The sequence below is a fragment of the Euprymna scolopes genome, chromosome 21 (genome assembly GCF_053919585.1).
Source record: "Euprymna scolopes isolate OS-2025 chromosome 21, ASM5391958v1, whole genome shotgun sequence".
In the NCBI taxonomy this organism is placed as follows: Eukaryota; Metazoa; Mollusca; class Cephalopoda; order Sepiida; family Sepiolidae; genus Euprymna; species Euprymna scolopes.
Window position 1 is genome coordinate 66,380,229 of NC_136502.1, and position 25,713 is coordinate 66,405,941.

The following is a 25,713-nucleotide window of genomic DNA, read 5'->3' on the forward strand; positions in this document are numbered from 1 at the left end:
ACGAAAATAGAAGACATTATTTCCTGCACCAGACTCTTTTGGCCCACGTGGTGGATTCCTAGGAAAAAGAATGCGAGAGACATGGATGGTTCGTCGTAATGACTTGAAAACCAAAGTGACTAAAAGTTTTTCTTTCACCCTCCTCCTGAGGAAAACGACGCTAGAACGCACACACATGCGAACAGGAGACAAGTAATTCAAGGGACAGTTAATTCCGTGAAACAAAAAAGAGAACTTTTACTAAAAAAAAAACTTGCTTTCACGTAGCAGCCAAAACGTAAGTACCCGTTTAAAGAATTCATTTACCTCCAGGTTATAGGTTACACACACAGGCACACACACACAAAAAAAAAAAAAAAACACCCACACACACATATTGTCCATTTTTTTTTTACCACTGCTCTTTTGAACCATTTTTGTAGTCTATTTTCTGGTAAAATATTTTCTCCTCTCTTTTTAGCCTGTTAAATATTTTTCTTATTTTTGCCTCTGTCTAAATATTTTCCCTTTTTCTCACTTGGTCCTGCGATAACGTCCTTCTAGTATCTGGATACTTTATTTATTTTTTTTTTTATCTATTTTCCTTTTAAAATGACAACATTGCCCGCCTTTGCCGGTGACGTTCAAGTTTGGTTTGCCCAACTCGAATCATATTTTGCTGTGAACAACGTTTCGGAGCAAACACAATTACATATTTTATTTAGTCCTTTCCCCACGCCTTTGACTCCTGTTGCCAAGGACTTAATAACTGACACCCTTCTTAACGCTACACATGACAGCATAAAGCGGGAGGTACTGCTCCGGGCGTCAGTCTCAGTGGAAAAACGTTTTGAAACGTTGGTCTATGATGAACATTTAGGGGACCGCAGGCCAACAGAGTTACTCCGCAGAATGAGGGAGCTGGCAGAAAATGTCCCCCCTGACAGTACCCTAATAAAGCAGCTTTTCTTTTCAAGGCTGCCGGCGCAAGTAAAGGCAATACTAGCACCTATGATAGAGAAGGGTTCCGTCGGCGTAGTAGCAGCGTTGGCGGATAAAGTAATGGATTTTGTGAGAGGGCCTACCACCGCGGTGATCCCTCAGCAACAGGCTGAAGTACCCACGGGCCCTGCAGCAGATAGAAAGATAACGCAAGAAGCAACATCGGTGGCTATGCTTACAGCCATTGAACGCCTCACCAGAGGTGAGTAAGTTGAACATGAGCAGGCCACATTCGCCCCAACGCCACTACAAGAGCCGTTCACCATCCCCACATTACCGCCGTCACTCTAGCAAGCCAGGACTATGCTTTTATCATAGTCGTTTTGGCAAGGACGCACAGTGCTGTAAAATGCCCTGTTCGTATTTGAACCAGGGAAACGATCGTCGGGAGAACTGAGCACGGCACATTTTCCACAGAGCACCCACAACCGTGCCTATTTTATCACTGACTCCTTATCCCAAGCATGTTGGTTGGTTGATACAGGAGCAGCTTGCAGCATTTGGCCTTTGAAACTTCTCACAGAGAAGCCTCCAGTGTCGTCCAAGTGCAAGTGATAAATCATTCTCCCCATTCCCACATACGGTCAAATTTCTTGTTCTCTGGACTTGGAATTACGGAGAGACTTTACGTGGGTCTTCACTATAGCAGATTTACCCTACCCCATACTAGGCGCGGACTTCCTGCACCACTTCAACCTGATAGTGGATATGCACAGACGCCGGCTGATAGACGCAAATACAGAACTTTCTGTCCCTGGTGTAAAAACAAACACCCCCTCTATCAGCCCAGTATTCTTCATTGCCGCTTCAGATAGCCCATATCAGACCGCCTTAGACTCCTACCCGGAGTTAACCAACTTAAATTTCATGGTGAGCAAACCCACTCACACCACAAAACACCACATCGAGACCACAGGTGCTCCTGTTTTCTCACGCCCTCGCCACCTCCCTGCTGATAAACTTAAGGCAGCGAAGGCAGAATTTAACCATATGCTGCAGCTTGGATAATACGCCCCTCGTCCAGTCCATGGGCTTCCCCTTTGCATATGGTCCCGAAACGAGATGGAGATTGGCGTCCAACTGGGGACTACCGATGACTCAATGCCATGACGGTACCTGATCGTTACCCAATCTCAGATATACAAGATTTTGCTTCCTCTCTGCATGGTTGTAAGATCTTCTCCAAACTAGACCTAGTTAAGGTTTACCATCAGATTCCAGCGAATCCAGCCGACATACTCAAGACTGCGGTAACAACTCCATTTGGAGCATTTTAATTCTTAACTAGGTCCTTTGGTTTACGAAACTCGGCTAGCACATTTCAGCGCTTCATGGACGAAGTAGTGCGCGACTTGGACTTCGTCTGTAACTACATAGACGACATCCTCGTGGCAAGTGCCTCACCTCCGCCTACTATTCGAATGGTTTTAGCAATACCAGGTGAGGATTAACCTTGGTAAATGCGTTTTCGGTGCTTCGTCACTAGTTTTCTTGGGCCACATTATCAGCCCAGACGGTATATCTCCGTTTCCAGAAAAGGTGAAGGCTCTGCAAGACCTTCAACCACCCACTTCACTTCGCCAACTAAGGCACTTCCTCGGTCTGTTGAACTACGACAGACACTTTATCCCACACTGTGCGAATCTTCTAGCTCCTCTTTCCGACCTGTTACGTAACAGGAAGAAGAAAAATGAGCAGATCTCACTTAATGAGGCCCAGCTAAAAGCTTTTAATGAAGTGAAAATAAAACTAGCGACAACATCTCTACTTGCACATCCTGTACCAGATGCCCAGTTTTCACTGGTCGTTGATGCATCAGGCACAGCTGTAGGTGCAGTATTGCAACAGAAGCACCAACAACAATTACAACCTCTCGCATACTTTTCGAGACAGCTGAAACAGGCAGAACAACGTTACAGCACGTTTGGCCATGAACTCTTGGCAATGTACCTCACACTGAAACATTTCCAACATTTATTCGAGGGCCGTCAATTTGTGATCTAAACTGATCACCGTCCGCTTACATACACACTTCGTTCTAAGCCGGACAAATATTCTCCCCGTGAAACACGCCACTTGGATTTTGTTTCGCAATTTACCAGTGATATCCGACATATCTCAGGTGAGCAGAACACAGTGGCAGACGCCTTGCCTTACCTTCCCATTAATTTTCTGTTCTCACCATCGGATATCGACTTACAGCAGATGGCCTTAGACCAGCCTAGTCTGGACACGTTGGATCCGTCGTCACCTGAATTTGCAATTTGCAAATTCGCATACCTGCCCGTGCCTACCTTGGACACGCAGATCATTTGTGACACCTCAACGGATTCACCTTGACAATTCGTTCCATTGATTCATCGTAGAGTTGCTTTTGACATCCTACACAATCTGGCACACCCCGGATGCAGAGCCCCAATGAAGCTGATTACAGCTACATTTTTCTGGCCAAATATGAGGCGTGATATCACTGCCTGGATACGTTCCTGTGTATCCTGCCAAAAGTCAAAGGTGCACAAGCATATCCGTGCACCCCTTGGAACATTCACCACCCCAGACACTCGGTTTAGCCATGTTCACATCGACCTGGTTAGACCTTGGCCGGTCAGTCAGGGATTCACTTATCTCCTGACCTGTATAGACTGTTTCACACCGTGGCCTGAAGCCATTCCCCTCACAGACATTTCGGCTGAGTCCGTAGCGCGAGCCCTTATTGCTGGATATTGCATTACAGAGTTCCCACTACCATCACCACTACCATCACCACTGATCGTGGCGTACAGTTTGAATCCCACCTCTTCCAGGAACTCTCCAGGATGCTAGGGATCCAACGTATTTGCACTACAAGCTACTACCCTGCTTCTAACGGGATGATTGAACGCTTCCATCGCCAATTGAAAGGAGCATTACGTGCTTACCCTGACCAACAGCGATGGAGCGAATATGTACCGGTTGTCCTTCTTGGCTGTCGGGCCTCAATCAAAGAGGACTTGGGATATTCTGCAGCCGAACTAGTCTATGGAGCACCTCTATCATTGCCAGGTCAGATGCTGACCCCGATAGAGGATACAACTCACTCTATATGTCAACAGACTACGAGCCTATCTCAGTAAGCTACCACCAATGCACCCTAGGAAACAGACCATAAAATCTTTGGTCCCGAAGGACATATCAACATGGACCCACGTGTTCCTTAGAAAAGACGCAGTAAAAGCTCCCCTAACTCTACCCTATACTGGCCCTTATCACGTGCTTTCACGCACTGATAAAACTTTTATCCTCGACATTAGTGTTAAAAAAGAGACAGTTTCCATAGTGAATTTGTTTTGCAACTACGGCAGTTGATTAACACACACGTCGAACTTCTAAAGCTTGAATTCGTTTCACAACTACGGCAGTTGATTAACACACAAGTCGAACTTCTAATCACACTGATGCAGTTGATACACACTGTCTTCGATCTTCTGAACATACTCCTTTTATTGTCCAAGCATTCGTGATCAGCCAATCGGCGGCCAGAAAAACAGTCACGTGAGGCCTGACGTCATTGCTCAATAATCTTACAAAAACCACAGCCGCCATTTTTAATTTCTGCCCTCCCTGTGATCCTCCCAGCAGGTAAGACAACACGCGCAGACACGTGGTCACTTTCTTCCTTCATTCTGTTCGACTTTACACCCCCCCTGGTCTCAAGATCACACATGCGGCATTGCGACCGCGGTCATTTGTTACGGGCACTCCTACGGAGGAGGATTAGCTGGACTTCTTCATCTTCATCAGAGCTACTTGGGTCAGTGTCCACAGTCCTACTATCCGGCTGTGCTCCATCTTCATCCGAGCTCTCAGAAGGGGTAACAGACCTGTCGCCATTAACATTGCCAGCAGTCCTTCCATCAAGTTGGGCTCCATCGTTATTGGGGCTCTCAGAAGTGGCGCTGGAACTATCACCATCTGTGCTGGGCTTCTCAGCCATGTCATCATGGCAATGGGGCATAGGTTGGATTCACATTTCATGATTGGATGATTCATCACTTTCGCTGTTCGCCATTTAGTTTGTATCAAGGGCGGGCCGGACATCCCTCACATGCCGTGGAGTACCATCAATCAGCACAGCCTGCTCACTAATTATGCCGGTGATCCGGCCTCTTCTGAAACTGGTCGTACATCGGTTATTGGGAGGCCTTACCCACACGGTGTCCCCTAACTTGTACCGTCCTTGCGTCCTCTTCTGATTAGGCAGGCAGGCGTCAATGCCCTTAACACGCACTCGATAGCAATGTATCGCATTAGCAGGTGCACTTTCAGCAGTCGCATCATCCTTTGGTGTTGTATTGTACCTATATACTGCCTCTGCAATCGTACATTGCTTCCTTGCTGCTATCCTCTTCACACTTCAGTGGCACCGCTCTGCTATACCGTTGCCACTCAGTACATATGCACACCTGTGTCTAAGCCGGATCCCCGACTCGCCTACGAAACGCCTGAATTCTCCGCTGCAAAAGACTGTGTCGTTGTCAGTGAGAATCTCTTCAGGTGGCCCCGCTCGTAAAATATTGACTCTAATTGACGGATGACACTAGCCAAGTCCTGTCTTGTCAATAGTCGCCAGATCACAAACCTCGTTGGTCCGCAATTGATCAGTGTGAGGAAGTGCTGAGCATCATAATGGGTTATGTCCATGCCCAGTCGGCTCCAATTATCATTGACTTCCAGCCGACCTTTCTGCCAGTTGGTGGGAGCAGGGTCGATTGACTGGCATATTTGGCATTCCTTGACCACTACTTCTACTTTGCTTTTGGACACTGACGGGTTGGTTAAGTGTACAAAATAATATGTCCGTCTCACTCCGGGGTGTCCAGTGTCATGGTGTACTTTCTTGATTTTATCCGTCTCCTAAACAGAGGCAGCACATAAAGACCCGGCTTCTTTCTTCATTGCGTCGAACCATCTCTGGGGCACACAGGTAAGTCTATCAGCAAGATTGCAGGTTGAAGTGACAAGCACCGCATTCACTGATAGGTCGTACTCTTCCACCAACTTCCTTATTGTCTCCAACCGTTGTCTGATTAGCATTTCGGTAGCCGCCTTGGTGCGCACTCTCGTTTTGCCTATTAGTGTGTCAACTATCCAGTGGTATACGCACAGCGAATCTGTGCGCATGCATAATTCTTTGACTTTCCACTGGAGTGCCAAGTTTATTCCTCTTATTACCGCATCCAACTCTGCCAGGTTGATGTGAGCAGCATCATCCATTGGTCGTAACCAGCAGGCGTCCTCAATCACAGACCCGTTCATCTCCAATAGCGCCCCAATCGTGAGGGAGCTCGCATCCACCCACACATTTAGCCTGTCTCCCTGGACGCACCAATCTCCTTTAGCAGGGTCCTCTTACTTGACTCTTGTGATGGTCTCCTTCACCATGATTGTCCATCGTTTTGTCATCCCAGCCTTTGGTAACTGCACTCGCCCTCCTCTTCATGATGGCTGTCGCGGCCCAAGTCCATCCGCATACTGGTAAGTGTCCCACCAGTTTTCCACACAGGGAAAATATAGCCCGCCTCATGAGGACATGGGGCACTTCAGGAACTGCAGTTCCACGCCTCCACTTCAAGGTCCCTCACTCCTGTTGAACGCTCAACCCCAAGACACGAGCGCCATCCTCCAAGCGTTCTGGATCCTTGCACATCAGTCCAAGTTAGCTTGGTCCTCACACGTGATGACGGCACAATGTCTTCATTCATGTATATGTCATCAAGGTATGCTGATGTCCCCTCTTTTACGGTCTTATCCTGTGACAATACAGCATTGACGATCGTCTTCATTATTTGGGTGCAACGTTCAGCCCAAAGCCCAGTTTTGTGAGGCAATACCTCCTACCGGCAAACATTACCATCTGAAACGGCCACATTGTCTCGCTAACCCGGACCTGCAGATATGCTCTTCTCAGATACAGCAGGGACACATTAGAACCCAGCTGGCGCCACTCTCGTAGTTTGCTAGCGCACACGTCAGCATCAGCTGTGAACGCATCAACATATGAGTTCAGTTCCCGGTAGTCCATTACCGGCCTGACTTTGGCTTTGTTGTGCTGAGCAGCCGCCATTAATGGAATCAGACCCTTAGGAGGTCCAAGTTTCTTGTAGGGGTAGGGAATCAGCCAGCCATCCTCGATCCATTTGTGAAGTTCTTCTTCGTACGCGGGCCTCATGTGGTCGGCCACATAGTATGCAGTTTGGCTGGTTCCCGGTTTTCCGACCACTTCCATGAGGCAGTCCAAGCCCTCTTTTGCTCGTCAAATTCAACACTGAAGTCTGGTTGGTCGATCTTTAGCGCAGCACACACTGGGGCTTTCTCCTGAAAATGTACCGCCCCCGTCGCCATTATATAGACACCACCAACGGCTCTGATGGCATCATATCCTAGGAGCAGGTCAAAACTCAGGGGTTTTTCGAGCACTACCAGCGCCTCTAGGTTAGCGGAGCTTCCATTTTTCATCCGAATGTTTACATTGCTCACCCCGCAACATGTGCGCGTCTCTCCACTGATGGTAGTCACTCTGACGTTCTTCTTTCTCCAAGTGTGGCAGAGATCTGCACATACGATAGTGCAGGAGCACCTGGAATCGAGGAGTGCTGAGCACAGTGTTTCATTGATATATATCGGGATGATCGGCAGCGTCTCATTTAATTTCTGCGTGGGGAAAAGGTCGACGCTGACACCTTGTCCCCGGTTCTGTTTTCCGGACAGTCTTGAGCTATATGGCCAGTTTCTTTACACCGGTAGCAGTGAACAGCCATTGGTTGTTGCCGGCAGTTCCTTGCAATGTGGCCCTGTCCATTGCATCTGTAGCATATGATTCCACCACGTGGACCGGGTCCCTGATACGGTTTCTTGTCATTCGGTGTGGACTGAGCAGCAGCAATTACTGGTTCCCTCATCTCGGAGTAATTCTTCATTATAGTCCTGGCCCGATCTACTAGGTAATTAAGGGGCAACGAATCTGCACTTGAGCTAGCTCGTAGTAGTTGCTTTGCTCCTGTCGAGAGTCCTGCTAGGAATTTGCATGCTAAGGCCCGCTCAGGCAGTCCACCAAACAACACTGTCAACTTCGTCAGCTCTGCCAAGTACACGTCGACCGTTTCGCCTGGACGTAAGGTCCTTGCCTCAAGTTGCTCCTAAGCAGTGATGGGGTCAATCGCAAACGCCTTGAACAGCGCCGCCTAGATTTTCTCGTAGATCTGTTTGCCCTCATGGCTGAGCTGTTGATACACCGGAAAGGCGCCGCCGGACAAACGCAGAGGAACAACATGTTCAAAGTTTTTTACGCCAGACAAAAGGCAATGTAATTCCACCTTTTCCACCCAGTCAAGTACCGGGGTCGATCCATCAAACTCTGGTATTAATTTGAGGTCAATTTTTTTTTCCCTATTTCGCCGAAATAGCTTGAATTTGTTTCACAACTACGGCAGTTGATTAACACACACGTCAAACGTCTAATCACACTGATGCAGTTGATACACACTGTTCTCGATCTTCTGAACATACTCCTTTTATTGTCCAAGCATTCGTCATCAGCCAATCGGCGGCCAGAAGAACAGTCACGTGAGGCCTGACGTCATCGCTCAATAATCTTACAAAAACCACAGCCGCCATTTTTAATTTCTGCCCTCTCTGTGATCCTCCCAGTAGGTAAAACAACACGCGCAGACATGTGGTCGCTTTCTTCCTTCATTCTGTTCAACTTTACAATAATAATTTTTATTTATTTTTTATTGATACCCATTCAACATCTCCGCATTTGGGTCAAGGAACGCATTCCTTGACCGGTAAGTCACTTCCATCATCATCAGCATCGGTATAGTTCGCTTTCTAGCAGCCAGCCACACTCCTACCCTAGGGTAAAAAGAACCTTCCTGGACACATTAATACATAAGCCACACATTCCTCCAACATACACACAGCATCATCATACACTTGAGGTAAATGCTCCATGTGAGAACAGTTATGTGACCACTACACATAGTGGCCGACGGGTACATTGGCCAAAGAAACTATGTAAAACTGTATATTTCTGTTAGAAAAGAAACTTTTCTTTCTCTCCTTTCTATAAAAAAGAACGTTTTATAAAAAAAAAAGAATATTCCCCAACTTTTTACAGAAAACTAAGAACATTTTTTTCTTCGTAAAAACAAAAAAATAACGTGAATAAATTGACATTTTTATTCATTTTTTTTTTTTTTTTTTGCTATTCGTTCTGCTAACTTTTTCTGTCGGCTTTCAGCCTAAGCAGGGGGTTATATAGCAGAAACAAATAGAACTCTTTTCTTGTGTGTCAGTGCCTCCTCTGACTGTACGATATGGCACATACTAACCAATCAGAGGCATAGCGCAGGGATCTTCCTTACCCCCTTAAGGAACTATAACTGCTTCCGTCCCGGACAAGAAAAATGCTTCCTTTTTCCAGCGAGACGTCAAAGAGAGCGGACCTGTTTCCTCACTCTCTCTCTCTCTCTCTCTCTCTCTGCCTACATCGGTATCGACGGTCCCCACTTGGGAATAACTACCGGGCAAAGGCAGACGAGTTCTATCCCAGCTATATCTAAATAGCATCTTGCCTTACTTCAATAAACCTTTTCCTTGCAAGTTTTACGAAGTCGTTTGTTCGTTTATTCAGTAGCTTGTGTGGTAATATTTATTTATTAGGGAGTGCCCGAAAAGCATTAACTCAACTCCCTAAACAGTGCTCTCCCTGAATAGGGCTGCTCAGTCACAGGAACCCCCACCGGAGTTGGCCTCTGTCATGTGAAGGCACAACAATGATGTTAAGATAGGATTCCTGTCGCCTCTGTGCAGATTTGTAACTGTGTACCTTCAACTGGTCAAGTCTGTACACGTTGCCACTCCTCCATCGCCATAGGACTTGCAATAGAAATAAACGACGGATAAAGATAAGATAGAGAAAGATAAAAGATAGATCTCAAGTAACATCTGTACATCGTTATATTATAGTGACAAGCACTTGTACAACACGAGTGCCACTCTCTAAGTCTCAGCAACAATAACCCAGTGACAAGCCATTGAAAGATAACTAGTAATTGCTTTGACCGCAGATTTCTCGTAAGAGTTGTCCTCTCCTAGAAGGATTGCCTCCACCACTGCTTACAGGTGTTGAAATTTTTAATAGAGAAATAATTCTTTTTTTTTTTAATTTATACCCATTCAACATCTTCGTATTTGGGCCAAGGAACGCATTCCTTGACCGGCAAGTCACTTCCATCATCATCAGCATCGGTATCGGTATAGTTCGCTTTCTAGCAGCCAGCCCCACTCCTACCCTCTGGAGGGGAGGAGGAGGAGGAGGAGGAGGAGGAAAGGGTTTTTGCCCGTTTTTGTCAGTTCAAATCTAGCCGGCCAAGAAGAAGAAGGCTATTCGGCTCCGTCAAAAAGGATTCTTGACGTTAAATTCTACGGTTTTTTCTCTCCTCCTTTGGAGAAAAACGTTTGTTTAGAACTTCATTAACGTTATTTTATTCTCAGTCATTGTAAGACAACAAGGTCTTACGACTGGAAGATTAATACCAGTTATTAAAAGACAAACGAGTCTTACAACTGGTAAATTATTATTCTCAAAGGACTAACGAAGGAAACTACCGTGTGTTGAGGAGTTCTTTTTTAAGAAGAGCAAAATTTAATTTCGCCGACGAGACGAGCAGAATATCGCCCCTAGAAAGGAAATCCCCTCTTTGAAAGAATTTTTCAACCGAAGTTTCCTTCAGAAAGGAAATCCTCCATAATTCAAGAATTTACCCCATATTTGTACACATAAAGCCTACCAAAGCGGCTTTATGGTCTTCTCTCCCCTTTGAATTAAAAGGCACATGAGCCTTCACAAAGGAAAAATACTTCTTTCTCCCATTTTAGGTCAAAGAAACGTTTTGTTTGTCCTTTCGGAAAAGAAAAAAAAAAGAACATTTTGTCAAAGAAAGACTGAACATTTTGTTAAAAGGACTGAATTCTAAACAAGGACTGTTTTCCGTTTTTTATATGTTTTTTTTTCTTTCAGCCTTTTTTGCAAGTAAGGATTGACGTCTTTTTTTTGTATTTTTTTAAAAATGTATTTTTAAATGTTTCCTTAAGGGTTTTTTAACCCCAGCCTTGGGAAATAAGGGCAATCGATAACTTTTTGTTTGAATAAACTTGAATTATTTTAAACTTATTCGGGTCTGCATTTCTTTTGCTCATTTCCAGTAGTTACTCTTTTCCGAGAAATTTGCCATAAATGCTTTTTTCCCCTTTTTTTTTCTTTCCTTTTTGTTACCATGAGAAACGGATTTTGGTGACGAACCCAAAAATTTCGTCACAGGAGCTCCTTCCACCCCACTAATGTCATTTAACCATGACTGGGACTTAGGTAACTGGGAACTAGAGCATGGACCACACGCCGGTGGGTCATGCAGTCAACAATGCCTAAGCTCCTCCTTTTGGTTCAAAAACCTTATCCCACAAGGCAGTGGGGATTCAGTTTTCTGGCGCTGAACAGTCGCCATTCCACAGAGCCCTGTTAACGTGGCAGAACTCACGATGTGCACGTGGGGATGATTAGATTGGGAGAAGCTATATATGACACGAGAGCATTTGTGTGCTTTTAACCAAGACCGTCTTAAAAGACAAGATGGCCGGTGGGCAAAAATAATTTAATCTGCTGACGTCATCACGGGTAGTCCATTGCTTCTGGACACCGGTAAACACCGGTAGTGACTACTCGTGGATATCTCCATTCAGCAAAGTAAGTTTTAACATGCTCCCCCCGGTATTTAACACGATGTAACGATAATTTAATTCAATATCATCATCCTAAGTTTTTTACCATTCAAAAGAAGAAGCTTCAAGTAAATTGCTAATATTAAAAAAAAATTTTTTACAGCATACAAAACTAATGAAAATGCGAGACAACATCGACTCTTTTGAAGAGACGATTTTTTTAAGCTAAAAATTAATTTTCCTGAAATTTTCAATATTTAAAAATAAATAATAAACTAGACAAAATACTCTTAGAAATTTGCTCAATATAAGTTACCGTGACATAAGTTGATATATATTCGGTGGTTTTTTAATAGTATTTTGTCTAGTTTATTATTTATAACACCTTTTCCCGAACTTACCGTGTTAAAGAGAGAGTCGGCCGCTATTTTAAATTTTCCAATACATCGGTAAACACTGTATGCTTTTTGAGCTGAATAAACATGTTAAATTGAATAAAAACACGAAAATTATATCCAGTTTGGTAGAAAAGTAATTTATCTTGCCTTTGATAACATTTATTTGTTATATATTTGTTTTTTGACAACTTTTTCGAATCTATGTGTACAGTAATACAAACCCAAATATATCCAGTTTGGTAGAAAAGTAACTTATCTTGCCTTTGATAATATTTATTTGTTTTTTGACAACTTTTTCGAATCTATGTTTACAGTAATACAAACCCACGTATTTTAACAAACTGAAAATATGGATATAAAAAAATGATTTTGCATGTTATTTTTGTTATGTGGTGAAATAATCTTAAATAAGAAACATGATTTTTTTCTTTAGGTTAATTATTTTTTTACTGTGCAATATTTCATGAATTTATTAAAAATATTGTTTTTGATTTTGAAAAAATATTGTGGTTCATTTGCATTTAAAAATATTGTGGTTCATTTTGATTAAAAAATATTCATTTTGATTTTAAAAAAAATATTGTTCATTTTGATTAAAAAATATTCATTTTGATTTAAAAAAAAATATTGTTCACTTTGATTAAAAAATATTCCTTTTGATTAAAAGAAAATTCATTTTGATTTAAAAAATATTGTTCATTTGATTAAAAAATAGTTTAATTTTAATATTTCAAATGTTTTGCTTGTGTTCTGCTTCAAATGTTCATAATCTTACATGCATAATTTTCATTTAATTATATTAAATAAACTTCAAGTTTACTACAAATCAAATCGTGTTCCTTCACTTTTTAAAATGTAATTTATAAGTAATTAAAGAACGCATTCTAATCTTTATAATACAACGAAATATTCAATTGCTTATAATACTTAAACAAACAACTTGTGTTTTATTATTTTTTTAATTATTTTTTTATTATTAATATTAGATGAGTTTCAGTATAAATCATCGTGTTCTTTCTTTATTTCAATCCAATTTTGAAGTTTTGTAACGCTCTCTGTAAAAATTACTGTTCATTATTGACAGTCTAAGAGTTCCACATCTTGCTTGTTGGGACCTCGGCGATGACGTCATTTTTTCAGCTGGCCGGCCATCTTTATAACGAAGGCCACGTTTTAACGCACGCCCACACCAATCCTTGAGCTCAGCCTCAACAGTTTGTTAAAACTCTCCATTTCGTTACCCTTCTGATAATTTCTCATCATATATGCATATATATATATATATATATATATATATATATATATATATATATATATATATATATATATATATATATATATACACACACACACAAGTACAAGGATTTTATAAATTATGTATAAAAACAATCTAGCAAAAGTTAAAAACACTTATTTTTCGGAAAGGCAACAAATAAAATTGATTGTCCTTAATCTGCACATTTTTGAAAGAAATATCCTTTTTCTTTTTATCAAAGGAGAAGAGTTAACAAAATAATTTCACGTGAATGGATTTTCAAATCAATGACGAATGGAAAATCTAAATACGGTAAAATCCAAAATGTTGGTAAAAGTAATGAATCCAAATGTAAAAAATCCAAAGAGCCTGTTAACGGAAGATGTTCCGAATTAATCCAAAAGAAGACTTCTGTGTAATTAATCACAAATAGGTTCAAGGAAAAGAAAAGTGAGATTTTTATAAAAAATGAGAAATTATCAGAAAGGGTGACGAAATGGAGAGTTTTAACACACTGTCGAGGCCGAGCTAAAATGAATAAACATTATTGGTGACTGAACTGTTTTTAGAACAGAAAAGATAATGTCACAATGACCCAGACAAAATGACATTATTGCGATACAAATTTTAGGGCAGAAGAGGGGTCAAAATGAAATAGATAATGACGTTGTGATGAAATTATCAGCAGGAGTCACAGGATTGAGGCTGATTATTGAATGTATTGGGTAGTTATAATTAATATTGCTTACAAATTTGGGGCTTATTATGAAGATGTATCTATCTAATAAATTGGAAAATGTATTTAAAGTAGTAATAGATTTTAAGAGTTAAAGAGGGATAAAGCGACAGCTAAATGAGAATGGAAAGCACTCACAGGCTCTATTATAATGCATAAACTAAAAAATGCATAAACTAAAAACTGCAGCCATACACCTATACATAAGTACATGCACATACATACATACATACAAGCATATAAGCACACATACATATACAAAACATAAATGCATAGGTACACATATACATGCATGCACATATACATTCTAACAATCTTCAGGCATTAAACCAACCAAACAAAGAGGATAGAAAGACCTCTAAAAAAAAATAATAATATGAAGTGCTAAGAAAGTGTGTAAAAGAGATCTATAATCTAAGGGATTAATGTTAAAGCTATGTAATTTCAAATTGGCCATATTTAAATTTTGTCTTATGTTGAAATGAGAGATTAGTTCACTTTTAGAGTTTATTATATTGTTAATTTGGGGGAAGTAATTATTGGTATAACTTCGGATGTGCAAAGGGGACATGACTTAGAGCCTGGAGTGTAAAACTTAATCTTTTTTAGTATAGCCCATTCTATTGAAAAAAGAGTATTATTAGACGAGTTTTTAAAATTAAAGTGGTTACAGAAGTTCTTTTTTTATTCCATCTTCATCCCAAACAAGACACAGTGCCACTTTGATGTAGGAGGCTACTATCTGGGACAGTAGTTGTAGGGATACTATATAGGGAGTCAAGCAGCAAGATGTCTGTTCACATTACACTTGAACTTCTGTATGCCAGTATAGTTGGAAAAACATGAACCTGAAAGGGAGTTCCAGATTCTAGCAGTTCTGGAAAGAAACTAATAGAGTAGAATGTCTTCTTACACCTAGGGATCTCTACTGTGTATGCTTGTCGAGTTTGTCGGGGTATTTATGTCGAGGGGGTACAAGGGCTTGTAGTTCATCAGAACATCCACCATTAAAATACTTGTAAAACAGGCAGAGGGATGCAACATCTCGTCGATGGGATAATGGTTGAAGCTTGGATGACAATTCAGGACCTATCAGCTTGGCGACTCTTTTGTACCCTGTCCATAAGCGAGAGATTAGTAGCAGGTGCACTAGCCCAAATGTGACAACAATACTCCATACAAGGACGAATAGTTGTATGGTATGGGATAATTTCAGGTGTAAGTAACTTTCTAGAGAGAGCACGCCTTCCTTGCAGCGGCCATGGCAATGCTCTCAATGTATCTGTTCCAACTCTTGTTTCCTGTGAATGTTAAGCCAAGAAGTTTGAAAGAAGCACTTTCAAGTAATGTATCTTTAGTCATAGCTATTGGTGGTTGAGAAGGTTTCTTGTAATTACTGAAGGAAACAAGCTTAGTCTTGGCAGCATTGAATGTGACCATTTTTGTCTCCATTCCACTACAGATAGGAGGGCTTCCTCTAGTGTTTCTGCCATTTCCTAAGATATGTGTTTATTTGTTTTCCCCTCGTGCTTGTTATAGAGCGTGGTGTCATCAGCAAATATACCCATCTCAGAAACAATTTTATCAGGGAGGTCATTTATGAATATTAGGAATAATAAAGATCCAAGAATAGACTTTGAGGTACACCCATATTTATATCATATTGTTTAGATATACGACCGCCGAGGACAACCTGGATTCTTCTCTTATTTAAGAAGGATTTAATTATGTTATGTATTCGGCCAGTGAGACTGTATGATCTAATTTTCCTGAGAAGACCATCGTGCCATACTGTGGATACCAAGAGTAAGAAGAAGGCCGATGCACATGATAGCATAACGTCACTTCCTGATTAAGTTGTAGGTATAAGCTTCCGGTATTCAACCACGTGGTCAGGCTAACAGGCATAAAAAAATATGGCTACCAATATGTGTTACCGATTGTCCATGTATGTTCTAAAGAGAAAGAACAATTCTCCATTCGGATAATAATTATTATAATTTCACATTTGGAATAATTTTAATCAAAATATCGTAAGTGAACTGGTGTTTGAACTTTTATTTTTATCGGAGAAAGTCGAATATTTAATTTTATTTATTTACTGCAAAACAAACAATTTTTATATAATATTTTTCAGTCTGTTCTTTTAATAATAAATAAAACTTTCCACTGAGTATTTCCAAATATTTTAAAGTTAGCATTTTTCACAGCCTTTTTTTTTTTACGATTGGTGAATTTTCAATATTTTAGCACGGGGCGTAATTTATTTCTTTGAAATATATTTAAAACTTTAAGTTTTGTTTTTTATAATATTTTAACTGTGAAGTATAATGGGGGAGTCACCTCAAATACACAAACGGAATGTTCAAGAAAGATTATTGCTACAGTCCTCTGTCTCTACTCTCGTTGCCTTCTCTCCTGCCTGATCAGGAATAATCCCCCAGCACCGAGAAATGAACATCGTTTTATAGTTTCCATTTTCACGCACACGCGAGATTACGTGAGAACAGACGAAATAAAAATGCTGCCCGCCATGTTTGTTCTTCCTTTTCTTCGCCTGAAACACTCGCTGAGCACCCACCTCTCGTCCTCCTCCTGTGGCTGCACACTCCCCTCCACTGCTTCGCCCTCCACTGGTCTGATGTCGAGAATGTGCCTCGGAACTCCTTCCACCACAATGTTGTTACTAGTGTTCCTCCCAATCACGCGACCTCTACTCAATTGTGTGGTGCAGCACGCCCCCGGTGGCTTCACCTATACCTCGTCCCCGAGTTTAATTGTCCCTGTGGCCTCTACTTCTCGGCTTGCCGGCTCCACCCTGGGATGTCTCCAGGAATATGCAAACGTTGACAGTTGTGGGACCGTCTCTGGTACTTGTCCCAGTTTAGGTGACATGTTATACCAGAAGACGGCTTGCTCAGGTGAGGTGCCTCCTCTTTCCGCAACTGCCTTTATGGTGCGGTGGTTTCTCTCCACGATCCCGTTGTCACTGGGTCTGTAGGCAGCTCTGAAAAATTGTTGGATCTTCCATTTCTTCAGTACTTCTGTCTCTGCTACTGACTTGAATGCAGTCCCGTTGTCGGTTAACAGCTCTTCCATGGGGCCTCGCTCCAAAAACACCTCATCAAGGATTGCCGCTATTTCATTGCCTGTTCCTCCACGTAGCTTCTTCCATAGGGCAAATCGCCCGGGCCCACAGTCAATCATGGTCAGGTAAAGTCCACCCCTGTAATGGGTGACATCGCATGCCAGTCTCTCCCAGCTCCCACTCACTTCCAATTGGCCAGCTTCGTGCGTGCTTGGAGCAGGATCAATCGACTGACATCTGTCGCATGTCCTGACCACTTGCCTCACTTGCTCCTTGGTGATCCTCGGGTCGACTTTTTTCACTAAGTACCAAGTCCTCTCTACCCCCATATGGTGCAAATTGTGCAGTTCTTGCACGCCAACATCATCTAGATCCGATGCAGCAACAACATCTTTCTTTGGCAACAGCCAACTCTTCTTCACTCTCGTGAGATCATCTGCTCGGTTCTTTTCAGAAGCCACCATGTCTACGCGAAGCTTCAAACAAAACTCTTGCATCAGCTCAGCCAGCACCCCAAGCCTGCGCTTCACTGACATCTCCGCAGCCCCTTTCGTTTTTATCCTTTTTTCGCTTGAAATGAGAGACTTTAGCCAAGCAAACACCATGGTAGAGTCTGTTTTGATGCAGATGTCACGTAATCCCCATTTCAAGGTCAGATTGACTCCTTTTATTGTCGCGTCTAATTCCGCTACATTGATGTCGCTGACGTCATTCTTTTTCCTCAACCAGGCTGCATCTTCTGCAACTACTCCTCCAATTTCCCAAACGACCCCTGTTGCAATGCTGCTTGCATCGCATCACACGACTCCATCCAATGTTCGCAGTACGTTCCAGGTTCCCCGGACTGGGTCTTGCTGTTCTGCTTCTTTCAGGAGCTCTTCCATCATGGCGACCGTTCTTTCTCCCACCTTATCATTCCATCCTCGTCCTTCGGCGTGTCTCTTTATGTAGCTGCATGCTGGTCTAAGCCAGCTAGCAATGGGGTAATGTCCGATCAACTTTCCGCATATGGAAAAAAGTTCACGTCTGTTGAGCTCCTGCTTCAGTTGTGGGATCTCGTTTTCCCTGCGAAACTCTAGGCCACCTGACACACCTCGTTTCAGTTTTAGGCCCAAAGCAGCCCCTCCGTCTAATTTTTCCTGCTCTTTGGCGACCAACCCAAACCTCTTCAAATGAGCCACCACTTCCTTGGCAGTTACCACAGTTTCATTTACCAGAATGTCATCTATGTATGAGCTCACTACCCCATCTCCCTTTCCCATTGTCTCCAGAATCTTCCTGAGGATAATTGACATAATCTTGGGTGCCGAATTTAACCCGAACCCTACTCGCGTAAGGCAGTAGGTTTTGCCTCTGTACTTGACTAACTGATATTTCCAGAGCTTCTTGGCAACATGGAGTTGCAAATAGGCAGATTTTAGATCTACCAATGTAGATGCGCCATTCATCTGCCTCCATTCCCTAATGGTCTCACTGCACACATCTACGGTGCCGCCTCCCGTATGGCACTTAACATGGCCTTTCAGCTCTCGGAAATCCAGAACCGGTCTTACTTTCCCTTTAGTTGTTTGCAGAACGGCCATCAACGACAAAATGCCTGACTCCACGTCATCCGTCCAAGGCATCAGTATCCCATCCTCAATCCATCGGTTGACTTCTTGCTCAAACTCCTTTCTCGCCCCTCCTCTAAGCGAATTTGTATAGCACGCCACTCTGTTTGTCAGCGATGGTGCTTAATGTTTCCATGACCACTCCACCGTCCACCACTCTCCGTCGAATTCGGCTCGGAAGTCCTGATCTTTGATCGACAATTTTCTTTCCTCTCCGGTCTTGTTGATCCCTCTGGGGGCTTGCTCCGTCACCGCGCACTCAGCTAGTCCGAACCTCACATTGTTACATGTGATGGTAACACCTCCAAGGCGACATATAACATCCATTCCAATGATGGCTTGGACGCCAGGCGATCAGTGACAATTGCATGGACCCTCAGCAATATCAATAGTGACGGTCTTCCTCCCTCGACACTTCACTCGCAACCCATCGAATGCCACTACTTCACCCTTCCCTTTCCATCTTCCGACCAGGGTAGTGTGCACCATGGTAGTGGTGCAGCCAGTGTCAATCAGGGCCATAACTTCCCGTCCTTCCACCGCAATCTTCTGTTTGGGCATCTGCTGCGGGTGCGCCACTATTCTCGAATTGGGGCGGCCGCTGGCGCGTCGGCCTCCCCTCGCCAGTTTCCCGAACTTGTGCATTTTACCGCTAAATGGCCTCTCCGATTACATTTGTAACACACTGTTCATTGCAAAAACTTCCTGCAGTCTCTTCTCATGTGTGGTCCCCCGCATTCGAAGCATGCGATCCCCGGGTTTGGCAGATTCTTGCCCACATCCTGCTGTACTGTTGCTGTCGTTCCTCCAGGCTCCTTGGGCTGGGTGCTCACCAAGATTTTTGCAGTTTTAAGCAGCTCACTCACATCCAGCGTCTCCACCCCCGGGACCTGCTGCAACCTTTTCGATATCTCTTCCGGGAACCCGGTAACGAAAGTCATCTTGACTACGTGACTCGTGTCATGTCCCCTGATGCTCGACAACTCAACCAATCTCCTTATCTAATTCGCGTAGACATCAACAGATTCACCAGTCCACTTCTTCTCTTTCAACTTATTAAAGGCCTCGAAAGGCCCCTCTGCGGAAGCTTCGATCAGTCGACCCTTGATGGCGTCTGCGTCACCCTGTTCCCGCTCACTGAGCTCCAAATAGAGGGCCAGTGCGTCCCCTTCTAGAAACAGTGGTATTACTGCGGCCACATCATCCAGCCTCTGAATCCTTGCTACAAGGTCCACTTTTTTAAGCCACGCCACCACATCACCGTCGCCATTAAAAGGCTTAATCATGTTGCTTAAGCCTGCGTTGGCCATGGCCGTAATAGCTTGAAGTATAATGGGGGGGGTCACCTCAAATACACAAACGGAATGTTCAAGAAAGATTATTGCTACAGTCCTCTGTCTCTACTCTCGTTGCCTTCTCTCCTGCCTGATCGGGAATAATCTCCCAGCACCGAGAAATGAACATCGTTTTATAGTTTCCATCTTCACGCACACGCGAGATTACGTGAGAATAGATGAAATAAAAATGCTGGCCGCCATGTTTGTTCTTCCTTTTCTTCGCCTGAAACACTCGCTGAGCACCCACGGTAAGAATAGTCTTTCTTGCTTCTAACCACAAACTGTAAATAATTTACATGATGGGTTTGTTTTACTATACACATAGATTCGAAAAAGTTGTGAAAAACAAATATATAACAAATAAATGTTATCAAAAGCAAGATAAGTCACTTTTCTACCAAACATGCCGACATTTTTCTTTTTAAAATATATCGATAAACATTGTATGATTTTCGAAGCGATTACACGTGAGTAAAATCACTAAAAACCTTTCCAGTTAGGTAGAAGAGTAACTTATCTTGCCTTTGATAACATTTATTTGTTATATATTTGTTTTTGACAACGTTTTCGAATCTATGTGTACGGTAATACAGACCCAAAATTTAATTTAACTTGGAAATAATAGTTAAAATACATCAAGCACCCTTATTATTATCATAATAATAATAGTAATAATAACAAAAAACTGGTGTAGATGACATCGACTGACACCACACCACACCAACTAGTTGTGAAGGGTCAGGGAGGATGGAAAGACCGAGGTGGGAGAGTACTAACCAAATCTCCACTGGAAGTGTGCAGTTCAAATTTGGTACCTTGGGGAGGCATTTTGTCACCTAAACCCCAGGAAACACCAATGTCCGATGCCAACGAGAAATCAGTGACAACGGCTATTGCGATAACATGCAATCATCTGCACAAGTGATCAAGAGAAATCTGGGGGGACTTGTTGTCTCCAGGGAACACCACAGGTTACTGCCAGTGAGCGATCACTGATGATTAATATGCTACACATTTTGATGATAGACGTGGGGGGAAAATGGACATAGAAGAACAGAAAACCAAAACTTTAAATATCATTTCTGTATTTAAGTTAATAGTTATTTAAATATTTCAATATATAATCTTGTGAGCAAAATCCAGCTTTCCAATAAGGGGGCACTCTGGATAGGAATAGAAATAATCTCATTCATGAAAGATTTCTCCTCCACCGATCGAGGACAGAAAAGGTAAATTGTAGCATCAAAACAGATACTACACTGTGATCTTATTCCGAAGGCCAAAAAATATTTGTGTTCAATGTTTCTTTAATTGTTTGTTCTCTAAATTCATAATTCAGTTTTATCAGTATTAAATTGTATATTGCTTTAAAATTACTTAATTTTACATAGATAATATGTATATTTCATATTAAATAAAGTTCAGTTTTAGTATTAATCGAACTGTGTTTCTTTTTCTTTTTAAAAATGTTTTATTGCTCTTTTTCAAATGGCCCTCATATAGTACTGACAGTCTGACAAATCTTACCTACATTGCCTGCATGCATTTTTCAGTTAACAGGCCTTCTTACTCTCGGTGGCCGTGGCCATACCCTGTGAAAAGCCTTAGATATATCTACGGTTACCACTCTACACCCCCCTGCTTTGTTCAGTGTATGGTATATACGTACAGAGATTACAGTTAGGATATCTGTTGTAAAACATGCTTGCCTAAATCCATATTGTTGGTCGGTCAAAGTTTAGCAGCTGTAAGGTGATTGACTAAAGCTGGGTTAATTAGGGACTCAAATATTTTGGCGAAAAAAAATATAAAAGGAAAGAAGAACTTCTCTCGTCAGAGAGAGAGGCAACAGGCAACAACAGGAACACTCGCCAAGTGAAATTCAGTAGCTGTCATTTCGACAGCTTGTCTCGCACGTCAAGGAACATTGCTTAATTATCTCTTTCTCTCACTCTGCCACAACACGTAGCCTGACTATTTCTCTCACGCTCTCAAGTCTTCACCTTCTTCCTCCCTTCATACAGACTGCCACATTTACGCACACACAAAAAAAAGTAATTTTTAAAAATTTTTTACGAAAATTAACAAAAGTTTATTTTACATTATTTGGTGGTGGATTTCTTTTTTATTTATTTGTTTCAGGGGACTTATGCAACTCCCCAACATGGTGACCCGATTGTGAACACTACAAAAAAAAAAAAAAAAATGGAAAAGAAGAAAATGGAATCTCAAAAAAAGAGACGAGCAACTAAACAAACTCAACTCTGTTGCATGAGGAACTAATCTCAGGTTACACCGCTTGAGTAATTTCTCTTGGCAGTGACGGACCTGTATTGGAGAGAATGGCGCGAGAATAAATAAGATGCCTGTAAACCATGTGTACGCGTTGTGTTGTTTTCATTAATGGGAATCCGCATATAAAGATAATGAAACATGGTGGCAGGCAGCAGTCGGATAAACAGAATTCCAAAGGAGAATACAAAATGGAAAATGTATTGTAAGAAAAATAAACAAAGATAAGTAATGTTTGATTTATTGTTTTACATTGCGCACGGACACACACACACACACACACACACACACACACAAAAAAAAAGTTTGTTTTGCTTTATCTGGCCATTGTAATCTATTTGCATTTAAATAATATGGAAAAAGAAGCTTAAACCAATTTAATCGGCCGTAAAAAACAAGATTGTATTGAAAAAAAAAAGTGTCTGAACTTAACATGGAAGAGATAAATAGACCAGTGGCGGGGATACGACCCCCAAACCCCGTGTATGGAAAATAATCTGTCAGCGAACTGGAAGCTGTTTAAATTAAGATGGAATAACTATGCTATCCTCACGTATCTAGCGAGACAGCCAGTACCATACCAAACGGCAATGTTGCTGCATACACTTGGAGACGAAGCGTTAAAAGTATATTATGGGTTTCAATTTCGGACTCCGGAAGAAGAGAGAACACCCAATGAAATTCTCCAAGCGTTCGATAAGTATGCCATTGGAGAAATTAATGAGACATACGAACGATATATCTTCCACACAAGAAAACGGAGAATGTGAAACAGTAGAAGCATTTATCACAGCACTCCATACGTTGATAAAGACATGCAATTTATGTGAGAATTGCGTCTCTTCCATACTACGAGACCAGATAATTCTTGGAGTATATAACCCCCACACCCAAGCGGAACTGCTTAAAATGAGACAGTTGGACTTACAGAGATGCATAGACATATGCAAACTATCGGAAAATGCAACGCTACAGTCTAGAATTCTGAGACCCGAGGCAGTTAACAGAGTGGACTTGAAACCTAAGGCCACCAACCACAGAAAGTAACAGAGGGTGTAGGGCGTGTGCATTGCAACGTGAACCCGGAAAAGAGTTTTGTCCAACTTTTGGGAAGACGTGTTTCAAATGCAATGGAAAGCACCACTTTGCAAAAAGATGCAAATCAAGAAAAAAGAATATTCGGTTTATTGGAAAACAAGATGGTAGCAATAGCAGTAGTGATGGTTCAGACTATGGACACATGGACAGTGCGACCACGAAAGAAGGAATCAATTCCATCAGACCTGAAGTGATAAAGGCAGAAATGATGGTCAAAGGAAAGCCGGTTGTTTTTTCAGCTAGATAGTGGAGCCTCAGTAAACATCCTGAACGAGAAACATGTGGCTGGAAAAACACTTGAGCCGTCCAAGAAGACCCTTGTCATGTGGAACGGCTCACAAATGAAACTGTTAGGAGAACGTCGGATAAAAATGATAAACCCAAAAACCGGACTCAAGTATGCAGTGAAGTTTGTCATTGTAAAGGAAGACTTCCATCCACTACTTGGAGCGAATGCCATCCAGCAAATGGCACTCATTAGTGCGAACAATGGCAAATTTAAGAGGGTTGCAAACATATCTCAAAAGGACAGCAGCCAGCACCTGGAGAGCATCATATCCGAATTTCAGGATGAATTCCAGGAAGAATTGGGTACGCTACCTGGAGAGGTTTATCTGGAGGTGAACTCCAACATAACACCACATGTTGCAGCGGTTCGAAAAATACCAGTGGCTATCAAGGGAAAAGTGAAAGCCGAATTAGACTGGTCAAAAAGAAAGTAATTGAACCAGCGAACGAGCCAACACCATGGGTAAGTGCCTTATCCCTGGTATTTAAAAAAAAAAAATGGAAAGTTACGGATATGTATTGACCCCAGACCATTAAATAAAGCTCTTAAACGGGAGCATTTCCAGTTACCGGTACTGGACGATCTCCTCCCAGAACTTGCTGATAGCAAAGTTTTCTCAACTCTTGATCTAAGGGATGGATTTTGGCACCTGAAGTTAGATGAAGCCAGCAGTCGCTTGACCACTTTTACCACTCCATATGGTCGGTTTCGATGGAAGGTTTTACCATTTGGAATTGCTCCAGCCCCGGAAATATTTCAAAGAGAACTATATAATAATGTGGCCGATTTGAAAGGAATCATCAACAAAGCAGACGATCTTCTGGTGGTCGGGATTGGTAAAACGATAGAAGAAGCAACAGAGGACCATGATAGAAAACTCAGAAGGCTGTTGCAAAGATGTTGTGATCGTGGGATGCGATTGAATGCTGCGAAAATGAATTTATGGCAACCATCTGTATCATTTCTGGGTCACAGGATAACCAGTGAGGGTTTACTTCCAGATCCTGAGAAAATAAAAGCCATAAAAGATATGCAACGACCAACAGACATTAAGGGAGTGCAACGAATGGGAGGATTCGTGAATTATTTGGCAAAGTTTCTGCCCCACATCTCTGATGTGATGGCTCCAATTCGCAACTTAACAAATGCGGATGTGACATGGACGTGGTCTCAGACCCATGAAGAAGTTTTTGAGAAAATTAAAAAGTTGGTGAGTGAAGCACCAGTATTGAGATACTATGACCCCAACAAACCATTGGTCGTTCAATGTGATGCAAGTGAGAAAGGAATGGGGGCTGCATTGCTACAAGAAGGTCAATCCTTAGCATATATTAGCCGAGCACTTACAGACACAGAAACCCGATATGCACAGATTGAGAAAGAACTATTGGCAGTGGTTTATGCCTGTGAACGGTTTCACCAATACAAATTTGGTCAACAGGTTACAGTACTGACTGATAATAAACCATTAGAAGCAATAATAAAAAAAAATTGGGGAAATGCCCAAAGCGACTGCAAAATATGTTAATGCGGTTGCAAGTTTACAATATGATTGTTCTATACCATCCTGGTAAGAAGATATTCCTAGCAGACACATTTTTTTTTTATTTTTTATTTTTTTTTATTGCATTTTCACCCCAAACAAGGCACATTGCCACTTTGGTGTAGGGGGCTAATATCAGGGGAAACATCTACTGGGGTACTATGTAGGGATTTGGGCAGCAAGATGTTGGTTCACGTTGCACTTGAACTTATGCATGTTAGTACAGTTGGGGAAGCAGTGACCTGGAATGGAATTCCAAAGTCTAGCAGTTCTGGGGAAGAAACTACTGGAGTAGAAAGATCTTTTACACCTAGGGATCTCTACA

At 42.1% G+C, this 25,713-nt stretch overlaps 1 protein-coding gene across 1 annotated transcript; it reads left to right on the forward strand.

The window, feature by feature from the left end:
• Nucleotides 1-591: 591 nt before the first annotated feature.
• Nucleotides 592-1,191, forward strand: LOC145242833 (uncharacterized). Its single transcript, XM_080105954.1, has one exon. It carries the CDS (start codon nucleotides 592-594, stop codon nucleotides 1,189-1,191), a length of 600 nt encoding a protein of 199 aa, XP_079962080.1.
• The last annotated feature ends 24,522 nt before the right edge of the window (nucleotides 1,192-25,713 follow it).